The 21,747-nt window shown below is 40.9% G+C and overlaps 1 protein-coding gene across 4 annotated transcripts; it reads left to right on the top strand.

The window, feature by feature from the left end:
* Positions 1-404: 404 nt before the first annotated feature.
* LOC143448237 (uncharacterized) lies at positions 405-21,690 on the top strand. 4 transcript variants are annotated; one of them, XM_076947868.1, is made up of 24 exons: positions 405-1,950; positions 2,056-2,221; positions 2,855-2,947; positions 3,139-3,564; positions 3,638-3,723; positions 3,793-5,893; positions 6,046-6,197; positions 8,951-9,075; positions 9,579-9,704; positions 10,297-10,369; positions 10,448-10,522; positions 10,612-10,674; positions 12,374-12,493; positions 12,667-12,804; positions 13,092-13,226; positions 13,832-13,960; positions 14,311-14,457; positions 14,639-14,779; positions 15,062-15,202; positions 15,280-15,405; positions 15,512-15,635; positions 16,670-16,826; positions 19,326-19,410; positions 21,033-21,690. In XM_076947868.1, the coding sequence occupies exons 1-24, from the start codon at positions 444-446 to the stop codon at positions 21,173-21,175; spliced, it is 6,579 nt and encodes a 2,192-aa protein (XP_076803983.1). In that variant the 5' UTR covers positions 405-443; the 3' UTR covers positions 21,176-21,690. The 4 variants fall into 4 exon arrangements, with proteins under 4 accessions (XP_076803983.1, XP_076803982.1, XP_076803985.1 ...); XM_076947867.1 differs by having other exon boundaries at positions 10,445-10,522; XM_076947870.1 differs by lacking the exons at positions 16,670-16,826; positions 19,326-19,410; positions 21,033-21,690 and adding an exon at positions 15,903-16,651 and having other exon boundaries at positions 406-1,950.
* The last annotated feature ends 57 nt before the right edge of the window (positions 21,691-21,747 follow it).

The following is a 21,747-nucleotide window of genomic DNA, read 5'->3' as shown; positions in this document are numbered from 1 at the left end:
TTTTGCGGTTTCTATACTAGATGTTAAAAGCGGCTATTGTTTGTTTCACGACCACTTCCTTCGTTTATATAGCGATTTACCCGCTTCAAGAACTTCCTAGTGATGTAAAATGTCTGACAATGCTCTAGGCCCAACAACAAATTAAGACTTCCTTGTGGTTATCAAATAGGATAATCTGTAGTTGTCTGCTAGTACGAAAGGCGATTTAAAATTCGCTAGTATGCGGCATTGAGAGTGTTTAATGAATTACGATACGTAATGCGTTAGTGTTTGTTGTTAAACCTATGTAAGAGGCTATAACATCTCTATCGGTATGCCAAGTTCAAATATTTATTTAAGCGTGCTTGTGATTTGATTGACGTAACTCTTTACCGTTGCCGTGCTACAAAAAGTTTATTTTTGTTTTTTCTTTACTTCTCGGTAGCGTAGAGGAAAAAGGGGAGATGAAAGCCGTTTGGTTGGTAATTGTCGTAAACGTCATTGTGACGTCATCTTATCCTTATAGCCACCTGGCGAATGTACGGAATCGTCGAAGACCTAATCCACGTCAGTTATACGAAAGTCAGGGTATGCTGATAAGAGACAGCCGCAAAGCCGAAGTTCATCGACCGGGCAATCCACTTTTAAACGATCAATACAGAGGTCGCAATTCAGCCAACCAGGCACCATTACGTCAAAGAAACGATCATCTATCGCTCTACCAAAATACTGCATCGTTACGAGACCCCGAACCATCTTATCTCAGCCATGAATCTTCTCTGCAACAAGGCGACCTTCTACAAGCACGTTTTGGCGAGGTGCCAGCTCGAGACGTCGGTGAACAACTTCCGGCCATGCCAGTGAAAGAGCCAGCTACCTTAGACAGAGCCAAAATCGAAGAAGGAACTCAATCTGTGTCGAGCGAAGAGCAGAAAAAAGACAACTCTCAAAATCCACTTCCTAATCTTCCGGAAGAGCAGCGCACATCCGAGCTGCGCAACGAACATGATTCTCGTCCAAGCGAAACTGCCAATCAACAACCGAATTTTCCTGATTCTGTGTTTTCGCAACAAAACGAACAACAGCAGCCACTTTACCTTGGCCAAGGGTCTTTAGTTCAACCATCACAAGACAAGCAACCGAACTACCTCGGTAACAGTCAGTTGCCCAAAGCTAACGAAAACCAGCCCCTGCCATATTTTGGGAATGGGCGTTTTCAATCATCTGAAGAACAGCAAGGTCAGTACCCCGCCGGCGCACCCCTGCCGGTTGGTCAGCAACCAGGTTATTTGAGAAATGGACCCATCCTGCAGCCTCCTGTAGATAGGCAAGGGCAGTTTTTTGGAAATCCTCGTCGAGATGCATACCTTGGCAATGGTCCAATACTTTCACAACCTAATAACAGACAACAGGGTTATTTTGGAAACGTACCGATTTTTTCGCCAAATCAACCACTAAACTATCTTGGAAACAGCCAGCTATTCCCGTTACCAAACGAACAACGTCAACCTTTTCCTAGAAATCAACCAATTTTGCAGCCTTCGCGTGGGCAGCAAATCAACTACCTCGGTAACAACCCGCCCATGCCTACTGACGGAGACCAACCGCCATATACTGTCAATAACGAAGGGGACAATCAGCAAAACTCGTTTTATGGCCGCGATCAACCAAATCGGGTTGTAAATAATGAAGAACAACGCGCATCTAATGAGCAGGCGCCGATCCTTCGTCCGTCGTCATTATTTCCTAACAACGCCGATGTATTTCCACAGCCACCTTTGTCGCCATATCTGAACAACGACCAGCAACCAAGCTACCGCAATCAAAACGACTTGCCAGATCAAGAAACGTCTTTATATCAACAATCAAAGAGGAATCTAGATGCGGAATTAGCTTTGCAATCAGATAGTGATACAAACGAACAGACAAACAGAGATCAACAAAGCACACAAAATCAGGCTGACCAATTAGGTAACCAGAAGTCGTTTGCGTCTTGGATGCTCATGTGATTATTGTAAGAAAAGTTGTAAATTATATCTTGCACGAAAACTAAAGCGAGAATATACATTTCTGAAGGTGGGAATGATCCAGAGCACGAGAATGGGGATTGTGATCCAAACAACTGTCCTGAACTTCAGAACTGCATAAATATCACACAGACAGAATGTTGCCCCCGATGTGAGGTTCGCGGGTGCAAGTGCGAAGGCTATCAACGCTACGACTGCGAGTTAAACGGATTCAAGTTAGTTGTTTTCATAGAAATACAACTATCTTGTCGGAGTACTAGTTAGTTTTGCTTTCTCTTTGTTCTTACTGGCGAACCCCAAAGATTTTTTTTACTAAACCAAGTTTAGCCTACTTTTGCACACAGTTTACATAGTCCCATTGAAATATGTTTAACTTTCTGCGTAATTTTCTTTCGTGATTTGTACGAGTAAAACGATGGGTAGAAATTTGAAGGAGTTTAAAACAAATTAAAACTGCAATTGCTTGCACGGCGAAATTCGTTGTTTCAAATTTTCGTTTCTGGAAAAAATAATGACCTCGCTTAAAAATCCACTTCAATATCGTAATATGACTCAATTTCTCTTGCCTGAAGTTGTGTCAGTTATTGGTGGAGAGTTGTCAGCTGTCCACCGCGTGACCAATAAATAAACAAATCTCACAACTCACAACAGCAAGGACGCGGTTTCCTGGGGTGCTCAGACGAAAGCTTAAAGCGGTGTTTGATCTTCAGTCGCCGTGGACGTTCATAATTATATTGCGTAGAAAAGACTTCTTTTGATTATATGATTACCACCGCTTGGGAATTCTATTTTTGCCTTCATATTGACCTAGTATATGCATTGTCTTAATGGACGTCTTTACTTTCCAGAGCCGGTCTTGTACCTGAAGGCCTGTCCTACTCCGTGGATATGGGAAGTACCATTTGCAGCTGCCCCAATGGTGGGGGCATGATCATGTGCAGGTCAGTGGCTGAATTATCCAATGCATCTAACTAAGTTTTAGTCGTAAAACGTATCAGTGGATAAACCGGTCTCCAAGAAGAGCGGTGGAATTATCCCGATCAAATAATAGTGTTCGGCGACTATCATTGATACACTTATGTGCGGATAAGATTACAAATCAAAAACACAAATGCCGTTTTTGGATTTGCAGTTTCCAGGATCCATACAGCAATTCACAAAATTTTCCGTCGCCGAACTCCTATCCCAGTAATCCGCTGCCAGTTGAAGGCATGAACCCTGTCCCCGCCGAAGAGTTTCCTCAACCTTCAGGAAAAAGTAACCCGAATTCCGAAGGAGGAATTTCTCAGGTGTTCCAACAACCTGTTGCAGGGGCTAACCCAAATGCAGAAGGGGGTTTTCCGCAAGTGTATCCACAGTCCGCAGCAGAACCGAACTCGATACCGGAGGGCGGTTTTCCTCAGCCCGATGTTGTCAATCCTCCCAATCCACCCAGGCTTGCCTGCTTAAAGCCACCCCCTTCATGTGTTGAAACATATACTCGACCGGACGGCTGTGTTGAATGCCTCCAGATCGGTTGTTTCAATGAGGAAGGGGAAAAATTAAAACCTGGCGATAAGTAAGGCGTATATACTTATGTTCCTCTTACAGCTGAGTTAATAGTTTTCTGAACTTTTTTTCTATCGTTTTAGTTTTAAACGTCCGCCCTGTACTACCTGCTATTGCCCACCTGATGGCGGCAAGCTTTTTTGTGTCAATCAACCGTCTTGTGATGAAGGTAAATTAGAATCACTTAATTTATAGTTTTTTACCCAGATCTTTAACCTCAAATCTTTATCATCATAAGATTTTTATGAGGCTCCAAGCCAAACTTCTCAAGCTCTGGAAGCAACGCAACGCGTTATGCGCGACCCGGACGGTTACGACACACGATTGCTACAACCGGATTGGAATAATTTCGGTAAAGAAGGTACAGAATCATCAGCAAAAAACAACAAGCATAACTCCATTAACGACGATACCGTTCATCCAATTATACGACCTCTGTCAAACCAAGGAAACAATAATAACGAAGGGTCACAAAATCCACAACCTGGCGTAGGAGGGTTTTACACAAACCAAGGAAACTTTAACCAATATTATAACAATTTTGGTCAGAGTCAAAATAGTTATTACAATAATGGCGGCTTCCAAGCGAACAATCAAGAAGCTGACTCACAAAATCAGGCTTCTCCGACCGAGCAAGACTCCTCAGACGATAATCAAGACGCAGGAAGTCGAACAATCCAGACCGATGACCAAGCAGTCGCGGAAAACTCTGACGCTGCCCAGTTTCCTTCCAATTACCCTAATTTCCCTTCGAATCCTCAAGGAAATTACCCGCTCTATGGTATGAATGGTTTCAATTATCCTTTTAATAACAACGGGCAGTTACCCAGTGCGAACAACCAACCCTCACTTCCAATTGCTAATACCAACGATGCCTCGTCAGCAGACTCCGCCTCTGAAAGTAATGAAGGTGGTGAACATCAAGAAACTCCACCAAAGGAATCGAGTCAGGTTTTGCAACAATATGCACAAGAATCGCTTCCTGGGTACCGTATGAACCAACCCAACTTTCCGTTGTATAATCCCGGGCAATTGCCAAGCCAAAATAATCAACATCCAATTCCGGCTGCGAATCCGCAAGAAGTTTCGCCGTCTGATTCTACATCCGAAAGCACTGATGCTGCAGAAAACCAAGACAAGCCCGTTGCGCCAAATGAAGTTAACCGAGTTTTATCTCAATACCCCCAACAAGCGTATCCTGGATACGGGTTAAATCAGCCAAGCTATTACGACCCAGCATCTTATCCAATTGGTTCTAAGCAATTCGGATTTCCGCAATTTCAGCCTGTCGGTCCACTTCCCATTGCACCAAAGTCTGATTCAAAGCCTGCCGATAATCAAAAACCCGCTGAAGATAATTCACCTGACTTGCAAAACGAAAGCAACTCTATTTTGTCACCTTCATCTCCAAACTTAGAAGGCAGTCAACCAGTTCGTGTAAACCAGGGCAATGTTTATGATTTTAACCAACGTTTTGGTGGAAGTCCTTTTTCGTACCAAAACTACAATCAACAGAATCTCCGTCAAAATAATCCAATTCCTTCTCTGCAAGGTGGATTGCAAACCTCTTCTGATCAAGGAAGCGAGCAGACTGGAGTCTCTGAAAACAACGAAAACAGCGCAGACACATTGCAGTACCCGAGGTTTGGTGGTGGTTATCCCGACCGTTTTCCACTAAATCCGCAGACATCATTTTATCAGCAGCAGCCGGTTCCTGATCAAAACATTGCAAGTAGTGATAATGAAAATATCGCTTTAACAGGTCAAGATACATCTGCTGCATCTTCAACATCGGAAGAGAGCAAAGAAAATGCGGATCTTACTGAAGGCCAGGACACCGATGTCGAACCAAACCTGGCACAAAACTCACAAGATAATGGAGCAAAATTTCCTTTGCAGCATCAACAAAGTTTAAATAATGTTGAAGAAATTAATGAGAATCCCAAACAAAACTCTGACAGCTCACATGCGGTTGCCAATGATTTTTCAAATCTTGGTAATTCGTTACCAAATTACCAACCAAACCTACCAGAAAGTGATCCCAATGCTTTCGGTAACCAACCAAATTTGTACGGAAATGTGAATTATTTAGGATATGGGCCAAAAAATCTGATACCCGTGAACCTACCCCAGCAAGGCTATCCGGCATTCAACGGCTTGCCGCAGAATCAAGAAAATCCTAACTTTTACAACAACCCTCTGCCACAGCCACTCTATCCAAACCAACAACCCCAAGGCCTTCCCAATCTGAATTACCTTTACCAATACCAAGGTTATAACGGTTACTTTGGTCCACCGAACGCAGGGCAATCTCTACCGCAACAAGAAAACGCACTCGGGTAAGTTTCGAAAGAAGTCGATGTTCGTTGTGTCAGCTGAAATATTAATTAGAAATATTATCAGAAATAGTTGCTGTAGTGATGTTTCCAGGATGTAAAAATAGGTTGCATATAAAATGTTGCTTGTTAAAAGTCATGTTTGAAACCTGCAGAAATCAAACGTCAATTGAAAGAAACAATTTTTTCACCGATCCCAATATAGCGCCGACGTCAACGAGTTTTGCAATTATACCTACAGCTACATCGATGTTGAAAAGCACTATAAATGAATTGAACAACTACGCAATAGAGCACAATGAAACAGGTAAAGCAACTGTTGTAAAGTAGGCCTACTGCATGTCCATAAGTTGTTTTCCAAACATGTAAATCGGCAAATATATCGAGCCGGGAGCGCGTACTTGTAATATCATCACCACAGTAGTTTAAAATTGCCTGAACATGTCCATTGAAGAATGACTTTGCTCTCTTCTCTATTCACGCTAACCTAATTTTTATACTCTTTTAGTTATTTTATTACCCAACCGCTTATGGCTTTATTCCCATATCTGTAATTTTGTAGCCATGCTCATATCATTCCTTTGATGGAATTGGTAAGGTATAGTCTCACAATGTTGATACTCGGCCTGATGAAAGTCTTTGTAAGAATTAAACTCGTGGATGATTTTTCATCGCTCGAGCCCCGGTTACCGAGCTCGTTTTTGTGATGGTTCCGGAGGACACACATTTTATGTTTGTTTTCTTAATTAATATTTTTAATAAATTGACTTCCTTCTTGTTTACGGAACTTGCCATTAATTAGAATAGGCGTCGTCATTTGCTACGTATCACGTGACTTGCTACGCTCTTAGTATTAGGTTGGAGGACTGACATTTGAAAAGTTCATGCTTCGTAATTCAGCGTAGTATTATTAAGCGCGTATGTGATTGAAATTGTTTACCCTACTTTGATTTTGAAAGTAAACATCTATCGAAAAGGGCTCCCTAAATATAAACAAGGTTTCAGGAAAATAAATTCTTATTATGTAAAGGTCAGAGCACACGTTGTATTCCTAGGTCAGTGTTCACATACGTTACAATACCACGAGTGATGACATCACAGAGCACGTATTGTTAGGCGCAACTGGCTGCGGCAGTTTGATTGTTCAACCGATAACAACGCGACTGTTCAGGAAACGTAGTCTACTTACACGGTGTAGTTGACAGTTGTTTTGTCACTTTATCTACATTGTTTGGTCAAACTGTTTCTGGTAGAGTTACGGTTTAAAATGCTGTAATGAACTTCGAATGCAATGGATCTGTTGCCGAACGATAACCCAGCATTGCGCTTCCGCTCAAAACGCCCGCGGCGCGTATGAAAAGCGGATATTTTTAACAATATCATGCTTATTTTGTGAACTGTTAACTGGCCCCGAGGTGGCATTTCAGGAACAAGATTGAAAATCTGATCTTCCGCTGGTCACACACCAAACGTCATGGCGATTGTAACATGAATGAAAACGTGACGTTTAGGAAAGGACAACCAACCCTGTCTTTTGTGGTTTGATCGGCCGACCCAGTGTATAGGTCCATTAAAGGGTTCCGAAACGGTTAAAAGTCACGCAGGTTATTCATGAAGTGCGGTTTTTGCAAGCGCGTTAGGCTGACGTCATGTAACTACACAATGGTCTATTGTGGGGTATGCAATGAAACACGGCTATTTACAGAACACTGTACAAGAAAATAATATTGAGCATTGTTGGATGATCGTGTTCGAAATAATCTCATATCATCATCCAGCACACATAATAATAGCTATTTTTATCACTTCAGCTGAAAGATTTTGAAATACTGTTTAGGAGGAGGAAGGTGGTTTTATGAACTTTTTTTTACAAAAGTTTTCTAAAAAGGATGGTTTTGCGCACTAAATCCATGCTTAACCTCTGCATATTAACTTGCCGCAAGCATCGTTACAGGCCACACTAAGCTCCACAACCCTTCACCCTTAAACGCACAGATTTTCTTGAAAATCGTCTTTGCTTTGGAAATGTTGTTTTAAAACCACGCTAAATTTATTTAAAAGAAGGAAAACTTGCAACCGAGTAACGTTTATCCCCGTGCAAGTGCCAAGTGACAAGCGTGTACCGGTTTAAACAGGCATTTACCGGTTCTATTTTAAAAACATGATTAAAATAGTTGCAAAACCACGGCACGAAAGACAAGAAAAGTGGATGCTGCCATTCCCATGCACCTAACCTCAAATAATTACCCTTAAATAGAAATGCAAGCTAGTAATAACAAACGATTGCAGCAATTTCGCCGTAAATAACCGCAAGGGTAGTTGAAATGCGTTGATTATATTATCGGCTATGTGCCTTAGGCTCATCAACATCAACATACTTTGAGAGTAGTCATATGGATTATCGCAGTCCTTGTATTGCAACAGAGTAATTGCCCCTGGATTTGGACACCCACGCTTTGTCAATCTAAAACGTTAACCGAGGCTGATAAGTGGCCTTGTGAGAAGAAAAACAAAACATTTGGTTCTTGTATAATGCGTAATCATCCCATTAGTCTCTCAAGCATTTACTCCAGAATGGTTTTCGTTGTAGATTGAGGAGGAGCGAATCTTTATGCGCCTGGCGAGTGCTAATTGCATTTCCTACTGTCGTGCCTTATCTACCTCTCATCCACTTAACACTATCCGTTAAATTGCGCGCACCCGGCTACAGTTGTTATCACTTTTCACCGAGCTTGCGACAGTCGACTGTATAGCCGTCGAACATGAAACCAGTTTTAGGTCTTCTTGCTCTTTATTCTGTTTGTTTTGTCAAAGCTCAGTTACCAGGTAAAAAAGCGTTTGCGATCAGAATTACTTCGGCTTGGTTTGATAAAGCGATAATAGCCTGTTTGCAAAACCCCAAAGCGTTTGGTTCCCATGCATTCCACGAATATAGTAATTGAGGTTACGCTCCTTAGCATAACAACTTTGAAGTTCAGTCAACTTTCAGTATTTTTGGATTAACTATAGGCTTATTGGATATCGATTTTCGGTCTAATATTTGTATTGTCTCCTTTTCAGTGAGTTTTGAGAACGTGCTATCAGCTTGCTGCTACCAAGGGAAGCAATGGGCCATAACACACGACACTTGTGCAGGGATCGTGGTGAATGTAAACGCTTACAGTCAAATCTGTGGCGTTGTTCAGGTGAGTTTAAAGATATATTGTTAAAATTCTGATAGTCCTCTAACGCACACGCTTGTTGATTTGTGCTTTTGGTTACTTTGCCAACGTTTCAAATAAAAAACATCTAAATTTTTGAGTTAAACCGGCTTAAGGGTTCTGAAATTGAAACGGCAAACAAGTGTTTCGCGAAGGGCAAATATTTCAGGGTAAAGTAGCTCGCTATGTTGGTCTGCATGTTTTGTAATTTACTTAAGAGGAAGTGCTTCAGGGCGTGGTTCGAAAAAGGAACATTGCCCAAGCGTTTCCAAGGCAAATTAAGCTGCTTGCTTCTATTTTTAACCAGCAGTAAACACGCCTTAACACGTCATACGTTTGCACGAACTTTGCAGCGGACTAAACTTCTCATTGCGTAAATTACCCTTAGTCATAAATCAACTTGTGTGGCGAAACACTGCATGATGACAAGTTTTAAAAAATTCTCACAACGCCAGCAGACAGCAAATTAGAGAAAAAATGTTTTGCAGGAAAAATGCTGCACGGAAGCGAAAGATCAGGAACAATGCAAGGCCGGAATCAACACAGCTCGAAGCATGGCCCCCTGTGTTGTCCCACCCCACATGGCGAACCAATGCGTCCGGAATGGCTTTAAGGTCGGAACTCCTGTTGTACGCTGTCATTGTGGTGTTTATTTTACAAAAATGGCGGAATGGTGATCAATTTTGCAAAAATGTTCCTACTTCGACATCAAGCAAATAAAATTGCTTAAGTATCATTCTATTGTCCACTTAAAAGCACGCTTTTAAATGATCACTATCATACGAAGTCTTTTTTGTGGAAAGGGCATTTGGGTCACGTTTGTTAACTTTGCGCTGAACTGTATCATTGGCGAGCTTTTATTTATTTATAGCGGGTTGTTTAATTTCGAAACCAATGACTAATAGCCCCTTCCGTCCTTGATATGGCTTCTGTGTGTATAAAGACGAGCAATATTAACTTAAATCAACTCCCAGCCAACAATTGCGGGAAGCATATAGCTTAGCGTAAATATTCACAAAGCGGTGTTCATCACGAAGCTATTTGTCATTCAAGGCCCATTGGAGTGGACCAACTGAACTATTTCACACGACGTCCAGTGGTTATTGTTTGTTGATTGCCAATTCAGCCTGAAGTTTGTTTGGCTAACTGCTCGTTTGATTGTGTTCGCGCTTTTGCGTCAATATTTGATGATGTTCTTTGTTTTAGACCTGCTGCGATTGCTGCGCCCTTGGGCTCAAAGCTTACAGCCTATCCCTCAGTTGCGACATGGAAATACTCGGTAACAGGATTACTTAATATCCCTGCTTTATTATTTTTGAGTAAACAGCACTGAACTCAAACAAACTTTTACAAGCAGGCGACCCTTGCAATTCTGCTTACTCGGAATGCTGCCGAAGAGGTAGATTGGCGTCAGGCGATACGCAAGAATCAGGTAATTGACATTTTAATTTAAAAGGCTCGTGCTGATTTTCCTTATTCCACTCAATTGCTTTCATTAAACCCGAATTGTCTTTCTTCTAGCTCCACCGACAATCGCATCAATTTCATCGTCATCAACGACTACGTCGAGATTGGTATCGGAAGGTAATTCCATTGCTTGATTAGTTTATGCATTCGCCTGTTGTTGGTACGGAAACAACATCCCACCAGTACAGTAGACTGGTAACCTATAACAAAACCATCGCCGGGGAAAACCAAACTGTTTGATTTCAGTGGAGGAGGCGTTTATTTAAACTCAGATAGCAATCAAATCAAAGGGAGCTTACTTGTTAACCAAATCCAGATACTGTGTCAGATATGAAAAAGATCAAACACAAATAGCGACCCATTCCTGAAGTTCCGTTATTCTCTGAGGTCACGCTCGTTTATTTGCGTCCTAGTACCCGTGAAAATGCACTAGAACAAGGTCGTCGGGTGGTTTCCGCATATTTTTCCCTTGCGCTAACTATTGCTACTGCGTTAAAAGCTGCATAGGTTTCATTTCACCGACGCTGCTTACAGGAGCTGAAATTCTTAGGGAAAAATGCAGCCGGTAATTAAGCCACAAAACAAATCTGCCTTTGACGTCACTACAACCGTTTCGTAGCATGTCGATAAAAGGCGATTGGTTGACCGTTGCATCACCAAATAGGGTGAAAGCGGTTCGCTCGGTATAGAGCAAAAGGGTTCGGTGATTGGAACAGTCACTAGATTTCCGGTGAACGCAGTCGAGGTTTCTGTACGCCTGGCGTAACAAGGTCCACTCGTACTCGTGACAAGCCGTAACGACTTTTAATTTAGTAAAGAAGCTATGCAGGCTTCCTTTGTAAATATTTGTTTTGCAATTAAAGTGCAGGGAAAAAAAGTAGCGCGCTCCAAGCCAGCCACCCGTACTTATCTTTCTCCAGAGACTATAAAAGCACTGGTATTACTAGACCAAGTGGCGTTTTGACAGGGATGTACGTTTTTGTAAACATCACTAACCACAAGCGAAACGGCTGCTTGCGAACAAGGCCTGGGGCTCCGCTTTCATCACAAATGCCGGTGCATAGTTCCTGTCGTTTCAAATACCTTTACCCCTAAGGTTACCGGTTGGAGGTATTTCCACATATCTCTTAAAGTTCGCGCTTTTATTAAGGAAAGGAGAAAGGCGTATAAGAATTAAACCCGCGGTTTTATCTTCTGCTCATTTCAAACTGAAGAAGCTTTGGCGATAGGAAAAAACCGACATCTTTCCTGACACACTCCTTAAGTTGCCGATAAGGCAAGCATTGATTTTTTTTTTATCGTGTAAACAACTTGCGACGTTGTGAACCTAAAACAACGCACACATCGCATGATCTCCGCGGTGTTTAGTAATCTGGGGGGCTAGTAGTGGATTTTCACTCTTCCGAAACGGTTGAAAAATGCACATCCACTTAATTAACCTAATGCCTTGAAACCCTTGGCAGCTTTATAAATGTTTGGTATTTTAAAGAAAAACTCCGGTCAGCTAACGTCGTTTTTCATGCAAATAACACGGCGACGACAACACCCGTCTGCAGTAATGCAGACTTTGGAAGCAAATCGCCGGCAGCGCATGCTTAATTAATGCCGGGTGCCTGGTAATTATATGCGTTTGCAACTAGCAGAGATTTTTCCTACACGGATACAAAACAATCTTCAATGTCACGGCTGGCGATTGTTTTTCATATCTGGTCAACTTAAAACCGCTATTCAATATCGCAATATTACGCGGTTGATTTAACGGCTGAGAGAAAATGCGTTATAGTACTCTTCAAGCTCTTATATATTCTTATTGAAGGAGTGTCTCATTGCTCAACCGACAACAACTGCCCTCAGTTATGCGTGGATACCGACAGCGGCATCGAGTGTGCATGTCTGGAAGGCTTTGAACTGGACGAAGATGGCAAAACGTGTAACGGTAAGCGATGGTGCTGAGTGATTAACCAAGTGGGTGCAACAAAATATTATGTGTCAGCTTTCATACATACCCAGTGCACTGTTAACTCTCTCAGACAATTAGCTTAACTCTTACCGCTAAAACAGCTTATCTTCTGTGCCATTAAAGTAAAGCTTTCTATTGCGTTGCTGCAGATATCAATGAGTGCGTTCTTGGAACTCATGAGTGCGTGGTGGGTCAGTTCTGTCTTAACTTAGAAGGAAGCTACAATTGCCAGAGATTGATAAGCTGTGGAACCGGATATGAGCTCACAGATAAAAACACATGTAACGGTGAGTTGGCAAATTCTGATAGTTACATCTTAGGACCAAGCCGAGATGGAATTGTAGCTGAGTGTTTTCGTCGAAGCCCCCTGTCCAAAACTGCAGTACATTGTTATACTATACTGCATGGTACTATATTATACTATATTGTACCTTTGACGTGATAATAAAATTGTAAGAGTTATGAGAAACGTATTACTTAGATGAAGATAAGCTAAATATATTAAAGAAGTCATTTGTGTTAAATTGTGTTAAAATTATAGCATATTGTGTTATAATTACGTTTTTATTTGCAGATATTGATGAATGCGCTCTTAATTTGCATAATTGCGACGATGGGTTCGACTGCGTGAATATCAGAGGCTCGTTTAGATGTATCCCGAAAATGTGTGACGAAGGATATTTTACAGACGCTAGAGGCGGATGCATAGGTAAGTGTGCAACATATTCTTCCTCCAATTTGTTAGAAGTTTCTGCATTATATGATTTCTGTGTGTACTGGCTTGTAAGTGACCGTTTCTTAATTGATGGAAGACGCGGTCGCGTGCGTTTCCTGTGGGGATGACCGATGCACATGACGTAGTTGTTAAAGTCAAACACGCCAGGCGCAGTATTTTCCTGTTTGTTTCCTGAAATGCATTTGATACTGACGTTTAATTGACAAATGGTCTCAGGATGTCTGCTGAAGATTGCAAAAGTTAAAAGCGTTCCAAAAGGAGAAAAGTAAAACGAATTCGTGTCAAGTCGGAGCATTAAGCAAAAAATAGGCTCGTTAAGCCCAGACAACAAGTCTCAGCATGTCAAATTATACCAAACCGAGTATAAACAACCGCAAAATGTGTTTTGCTACGAACAAAAGCAACTATTTTTATTACTTCCGCGCTTTATTTTTTGTGGCATATTTTTCCTATACACATTCACCTAATCGGTTGCGAGTTTGGTTTTGGCGGACTGCTTAAGCTTGCGCAGTTTATCAACGAGGTTATGAACAATTTCAGAATGTTCAACGGTTGTTGTGACTGATTTTTTTTCTCAGACATTGACGAGTGCCGTGCCGGAGACTTTTCTTGCCCGCCTCGAGCTCACTGTGAAAACACCCTTGGTTCCTACGAGTGCACATGTCCCGAAGGGCTCACCTTCGACAAGCATGGCCATCTTTGTGAAGGTAATTATTACATCACGATCACCTATATGGAAATGCGACTCATGCTATAGATTGCGAGCTATTCATCCGTTTGTCTAGCATTTGCTTTCCACTGACTCATTTGTCTGGCCCGTAATCTGGTATAGTGGCGGTTGCACCGTGTTACGACAGAGTGCTTTATTCGGCGACCCGGAAAAGCTAACATTTAACTTTTAAAGCGTCTCGATTGCCCTCATTTCTTCACTTTTTAAACGGTGAAATGTCAAATTTTCTTACACCATTCGCGACTAGATTTCAATGAGTCAGGAACTGCGAAGACATATTTAATTTCATTTTACAAATACTGAATACTTACCTTTTTCTCTAACAAGACGTGGACGAATGCGCTCTGGGAACTGCTGGTTGTGCGGACGGTTCATCTTGTGTCAACACTGACGGCAGCTATAGATGTATTGACCCGCCAAGACGGAGATGCGAGGCAGGCTATGAGCTTAACAGGGCCAGAACCGCTTGCGTTGGTAAGACAGATGTGCGAGATTCGCTCTTTTGCCGGTGTAGCCTTACGTAGCCTATCGGTTTATCTTGAACTTAATGGGTTGATGGATGGTATGGGTACACCGCTTTCTCACGTTAACGAGTGTGATAGATCTTCAAAAAACCAATTTATTATCATCCTGACTAATTTGTACGTATGGTCAGACATCGATGAATGTTCGCGCGGAACGCATACGTGTTCATCTGGATCGACGTGCATCAACGACGAAGGAAGTTTCCGTTGTGAAGATCCCATCCTGTGTACACCTGGGACTCGACCAAGCTCTGACCAAAGGAAATGCGTTGGTATGTCCTATGACGTTTATCTGAATTTAGTTTGTTTGAAATTTCATAAATTATTTCATTCTTGATTCAATGCGCCTTGGGTAGTTAAGGAGGCCATGCAGCTAACAGCATGTGGTTTGAATGAACAAATGACAACTCGAATTACTTGATGTAGTAGTAAAAGTCATTTTTGCCGTGCATCAGGTCTGATATATTTTCACAAATCGGAAAGTATCATCAGAAATAAAATTTTTGGTTGAAACCAGAATCGATATCAATAAAAATGTTTGTGTCCTTTTGCAGACATTGACGAATGCGAGGAGTCACAAGGGAATCCTTGCTCGGTCGGTGGCATTTGTGTAAATACTCCGGGCTCGTACAGATGCGACTGCGACAGAGGTTATCAAAAGGCAAATTCGTCCGATGGGAAAGACATTTGTGAAGGTCAGCAGTCCGTGTCAAGTCAAATCCGTTCTCAAGTGTAGTTTTTTATATTAAATATTTTGCATTTTTTGTTGCAGATATTGACGAATGCCACTCACCCATTGGTCGAAATTGCCAGTACGAATGTGTGAATAGTCCCGGAAGTTACGCTTGTATTTGCCCCGAGGGTTATAGATTGACGCGATTCGGTCGTACTTGTCAAGGTAAATAACAGCTATATCCTCGCATTGGCTACAAATGTTTTTAATATTGAACTCAATGCATTGTGTGGTTAATACATATTGACGTTAATATATCATATCTACGTAGATGTTGACGAGTGTGCATCGAATCTTCACAACTGCACGTCTTCAGAAACATGTTTCAACACGCAGGGTGGCTTTAGGTGCGTCGAGCTGTCCTGCCCGAAAAATTATGCGAAATTATCAAACCGGTAAGTTTAAAAGCTTTCAGTGGGAGCTTTTGCAAGATACTCTATTTTGTCTTCTTGCATCAACCACTTTTATGCACTATACTTGCGAAATGTAAGAACCTTATTTGTAGTTAAATCACTTACCTTGCACCATCTTAAATGTCTCAACTTTGTTTTCGCATGTTGCACTGTTTGTTCCTTGATTGATGCACGACGTTACATTGGAAAATTGCTTGAAATTACACTGAATTTTGATGTTTCTACAACCGCCGCATTCACCACCAACAGCCGATGTGTAAGAAAATCTTGCCATCATGCTGAGGATAAACGTGCGTGCATCAAGTTGACGAAGCAGATATCCTACCACAACATCACAATGCACAACAGAGCTTCAACAAAGAAACCACTATTTCGCATGAGCCTTGCAAAGGGTCGCCCCGAAGACCGCTATTATTTCTTACTGACCAAGGGAAATAAAGATAGATCTTTTAAAGTAATTAAAAGGAAAATCAGGAAAAGGCAAACTGGAATTGTGTATGCCACGAAACCCATAGCGGGACCTCGTGATTACGTGGTTGATCTCACGTTAAAGTTGTACAGAAAGCGCAGATGGGCGACTTTTATATCGCGTCTTTATATTTATGTGAGTGCACATGACTTTTAATTGAATGATGGATGTGTTTGCTTGCCTGCTGTATCACGGGGCGGCTTATGCTTGTGCGCCACGAGGCTATTAGCGACCGCTCGATCAAGAGCACCTGAAGAGTTCAATTGTATATAAGTTCCAAATGAGGGGAGTTCCCTATTTTTTGATAACGTCATTTCCGACGTCACAAGTGTTTGCACGACGTATGTCAACAGTATGCTACACCAACACCCGTCGTAAATTATCTTCAAAAACATTTGCTGGACAAATTTTGTTTTTTTTGTGTATAGTTTTTATTTATTCGTTAATTTCATTCCATTTTGCTTGCTTTTGTGCCGCTAGAAGGCTAAACAGTAAAGATCCCCCAAAATAAAAAGCATTTTAACAACGACTTTTGCTTTCGTCAAAGTCGGAAAGCGGTTATGAAATGTTGGGACCGCAGTGGTCGTACACCTTGCGTCTCCAGCAACTGTCCCGCAAAAGTGAAGCTATACACCTACTTGCACATACCATTACCATCCGTTGAAACTCTGCAGAGCCCAGAGCTTGTTCTTAAGCTGCGAAAGGTTTGTACAACAACAATTGTTTGTTGCTTGACGTAAGTATAATCTTACATTTTTGTTGAAATTTGCCGCATGCTGAATTTGAAAACCGTTAATTGGTTGCGTATTTGCACAAACGGCATGTGTGATTATATGGCTTGGGGTTAATGTTATTTCAAAAACCATAGTATGTCGACTTTTTCTACTACTTTTTCTCTGCATTTTGCAAAAAAGACAGAAACAATAGATATATCGGCTTAGGGCATGTTGGAAAAGCATAACGTATAGGCTGCTTGTCTAAGTTTTAGATCCCAAAAGTAAATGGTTAAAAATATTGAATTCAATAAACAATGTTATAGGAATTGCAAAGATAGGTTAATAAAGGTTATATAAGCTGAATATTTTCTTGTTTGCAGTAAATTCGAGCTAAACCAGAAAAAGTTTTATCAACAATATAATATCCTATTCTTTTCCTAAACCCCAACCTATGCAATGGTCTGTTACTTAAATGATGAGCTTTATTTGCTTTTAAGAAATAACCAATGGTTCCATGAACTTAACCGGACTGAACATTCGTCACAATATTCGATCAATAGGTTATTCGATTAGGGAATTTGCCTGCAAAACGACGTTTTTATGCTGACTGTAGGCCTACAGTTTAATTTTCATGTTAGAAATCATAGAGATCTTATCATCTGTGAATCTTTTACTTTCTCGCTCTTTTTTCGTAAACAACTGTATTCTTTCGTGAGGCAGCAGCTCTCTGAATAGTACTCTGTCCTTCGCCAACATTAACCGCTTGGTCTATAAAAGGATATTCAACCATGACCATGCCAAGTCATTGATGTAACTGTACCACTTGCTTCTTGGTCGACCCGTGAGTAAGCTTTTCACTAGTGGCAAACACGCCTTGTTTTGCAAATCTTTCTTGACGTAATCTGACGACATAACATCATTATAGGAACCTCTCGATTTGAAGAAGTATAGGGGCTCAACATTTAAAAATTTACCAATTTCAAGACTACGCATTTCATCTACATCATGAATTTTAGTACAGCGTTGTTGTAAGTTGTAACCGAATACAAAAAAGAAATCGTGGTATGACATGTAGATGCACAAAGGTGCCTCTTCACGAAAACGACTCAGTTTTGAAATCGTGACATTCCTCAGCGTTTTTACCTGCAGCCTACAAATCAAACTAGTAATTCAACTACAGTGGGTCCAGGGGCTTCGTCCCACTTTGAAAACGATTTCCTCCTTTTCCTGGAGAAAGTGCGGCATAACTTAAAACTAATGCATTTTTAATAGTTGTTGTTTATACCCCTCCTCAAAAAACTCTTCGTCTCTTCTAGTTACGGGCCTGTCTAAAAAAAATCGATTAACATAAAAAACCATAGCCCCAAGCTGCCACATGTAGCAGAAAAAGCAATTGGTTAAAATGTGCAACCTCACACACTGAGCCTGACAGCAATTAGAGGGCAGGGTTCGCAATCAATCATATACAGCTCGATCACTATAGAATCACTACCAGAATCATTATTGGCAAGCTCACTTTCTCCTCCAGTGATTCTGGTAGGCAGTTTGGTATGAAATCATAATCTTTATCTTCCGATTGAGGAAAGTCTTTAAACAAAGCGATGATCCGTCATCGCTCGAGCCCCAGTCACCGAGCTATAGCTGTTGTACAAGTTTTGATCGAAACACACATTTTTCATTAGTATTTTTTATATAACTTAGTTTTATATAGTATTTCCCGAATTTGGAACTGTTGATCAGGACCACTGAACAGAAACAAGTGCCCAATGCCTTGCCTTGCACAAGAAAGGTTGCTCACTGGATATCGAACACAGGACTCATTATTACAAGCCCAGCGCTTTCACCACCACTCGGCTCCCGAACCGACAAATTCAAATTTCAAAACAAGTTTCAATTCCGGACAACACAGAGTTGTAAACCGGGCCGGTTTTGTGCCGGTCAGGTTCAGGCTTAAGATGAACCTTAAAATTACACCAAATTCGGGCCTGAATTCATACTCTGCCCCATTTGTGTTTTAGTTTTCACTTCTTTACACAAATGTGCATGCGCGTAAAGTGCAAAGAATCTCTGGCAGAAAAATATGACGTCATAACATAACTTTCATTCAGGCAGTAAATTTAACTTTCGGGCCCAATTTGGGTTTCAAATACTTTTGTTGGGATCGGGTTAGAAATACAATGCCTGTTTACAACTCTGGGACAACAGCACATAGATAGAAAATGCTGAATACAAAATAAGAAAATCGGAATATTCATAAAGTTAAGTTCAGTAAACATGGCTCGAGTAGTGAGTAGTCATCGATAAGTTTAAGGCTTTCTTCAATCAGAAGATCCCGAAACCACAATGAAAACCATTTCTTTTGTCTTGTATATGTTTTTACCATGTTTTGCATGCTACAGTCTTCTTTGTTTTTTTCAACAGAGAAAAAGAGAAATTAAATTTAAGAAACGAATAAAGCGTGGTTAACGAATATCTGTACATTTGCAGAATCCATACTCCCGTATGTTTGAAACGACAATCATCAATGGAAATGAAGCAGAAAATTTTGAGTTGGTGAATGACGGCAGCGTAGGTAAGTGAGGCTGAAAGTAGAATTCTCATAAAATTTGAGCTCATTGAGATTAATATAGATCTAAAGTCCACTGGACAAAAGCTTTGCCAAAACTTGTCACAAACCTTTCAAGAGCAACTAATTGGATTCCCTCACAATGGCATCAAATCCGCTGACAGGTCAGCCCTTTTGCTGAGTATGGCTCCTCCTGCACTCATTGAAAATAGAAATCACATCTACCTCTAAACGCTTTGAAAGAACTGTCCGCGTCTTGTCTTGTCTGTCTTTTTTAATATCTTAAAGTCACATGAACTAATTTGAATTCATTTGACCTGTAGCCTACTAGTACCTTACCGTGATTTATAGAATTTTTAAAATGAAGCAGATTTTATCCTAATACTCCTCACACCCAAATTACGTTCTTTTTAAAAATAAGCCAGCCAAATTATGATATTTTGAAATGAGTGTATAAAATGATATATAAATATAGATAGAGATATATATAGATGATATAAAATGAGCCAAAACCAGCAAAACATAACTACTTTTGACCATGCGATTCTTCGGAAGATTCTCGAAATGTTTAGCACTTTCCCGGACTTTTCAACACTACGATGGAATGATGACTCCATAGCTATTTATTTCGATGCCCAGTCAAAGCGTTTTCAGTAATGTGGGCGTCAAACAGGCTTGCATGCTCGGCCTTGTGATATTCAACTTCTTTACGACAGCAGTTTCTTTTTTAAGCCTAGCACACTTCAACGTGAACGATGCAAGATCCATTCGGTACCAGTTTGATGGCAGCCTTTTCGATCAACACCGCCTCAGAGCTAACACAAAACTCCTTCCCAGTACACCTTTGACCTTCACTTGTATGAACATTGTACACACAGTACATGTCAATTACAGCCCTGAAGGACTCTAGCAACTTCTAAATGTTATAAAAAATTGCATACAGCCGTGCAGGCTTAATTATTAACAGAAAGATCAAGATCGAAACACCCAAACAATAGCGTTGCCTTCCATTCCAAGTCAACTCGTCTTATTTCGGTTTTGTACTCATTAACCTACTTAACAGATGAAATCCAGCGACGCATCACTCTCGTCTCAGCATCCTTTGGCCAACTCAAACTTCAAGTCTTTTTCGATTGGAACCTTTATCAATATCATTAATACCAAAATACTTGTTTGCAATACTGTCTATGTTTCTACCTTGCTTTACGGTTGTGAAACATGTTTCCTCTACTGCCATCACATCAAGCTGCTTGAACAGTACCATACTTCCCGTTTACACAAATACTTCCTTGTGCAACAACACCACACATGCTGAGACCTGGCACCGCACCAACTGCCAGTCAATGAAAACACCCGTCACTACCCAAGAGCTAAGCTGGGCTGGTCACGAGGCTATGTCATCCGGATGTCAGAATCCAGACTTCCTCGCCGTGTCTTGTATGACGAGTTCATTAAAAAGGATCGGTCTATGTGTGTGGTGCCAAACTTGCTTTGGCACTTGCCCCTTACTTAACTTTGTATATCATCGCTCCAGTACTATATGTAGTTTAATCACCAATGATTATATCAATCATGAATTTTTGTTTATGGTGAAGTGCAAATACAATATTTCACGTTTTATTTTTCAGCATCGCTAAGGTTGGTCAACACAGTAAAGGGACCATGGGAGACCGTTTTAATTATCCGCGCCACAGAAGTCAGCAGATCGAGCTATGCATTGCAGAAAAAAATGGTTATTGTTTATGTTTATGTGTCCGAGTATTCTTTTTGATGTCATCAAGCTTATGTTTCGATTACAATACGAGCGAGATTGTGACATAACCTGCAGAACTGCATACACTTGTTTTAGCGTTTTAGATTGCTTCCGACTCTTTATGCGTAGTGCACAAATTTTGTGACGCCCGGTAGCACGACTGTTGTACTACCGATCACTTCAGACGATTGTTACGTCGGTATCGAACACAAAGTAGGACGTATCGAATTGTATCAAACTTCAAAGGTCGAAAGGTTATGAGTTTAGTTTGCTTAAAATATTAGATGATTGTTTAGCGAAACCGTCGATTGACTTAACAATATGACTGGGTTGCGTTGAAGAAAGTAAATGTTTTATTTTTCAAAATTAAAGTTTAGGCAACCAGATTGACTGACGTCTATTTCCAAGTAGATGCGAATAAAGTTGTGCAGGTTATCGTGTTCTTAACGGAAGTTTGATTATTTATGACTATTTGATGGTGTATTTGTTGTTAATTTGTTCATCTTTAATAAAAGAGAAGTACACGCATATCACATACGGGCGTTGCAACGTTTATCAAAGATACCAGCTGTTGATAAAGTATTGATTTT

This window comes from Clavelina lepadiformis, chromosome 3 (assembly GCF_947623445.1).
Source record: "Clavelina lepadiformis chromosome 3, kaClaLepa1.1, whole genome shotgun sequence".
NCBI lineage: Eukaryota > Metazoa > Chordata > Ascidiacea > Aplousobranchia > Clavelinidae > Clavelina > Clavelina lepadiformis.
This window is presented reverse-complemented; position numbering and strand designations above follow the sequence as displayed.

Bases quoted from the DNA above. Each gene is read 5' to 3' on its own strand.
- LOC143448237 (XM_076947867.1), top strand. From the start codon at position 444: ATGAAAGCCGTTTGGTTGGTAATTGTCGTAAACGTCATTGTGACGTCA. The intron at 14,458-14,638 runs GTAAGACAGATG...ACGTATGGTCAG, and splicing joins GGCCAGAACCGCTTGCGTTG to ACATCGATGAATGTTCGCGC. The intron at 15,636-16,669 runs GTAAGTTTAAAA...CTTTCGTCAAAG, and splicing joins TATGCGAAATTATCAAACCG to TCGGAAAGCGGTTATGAAAT.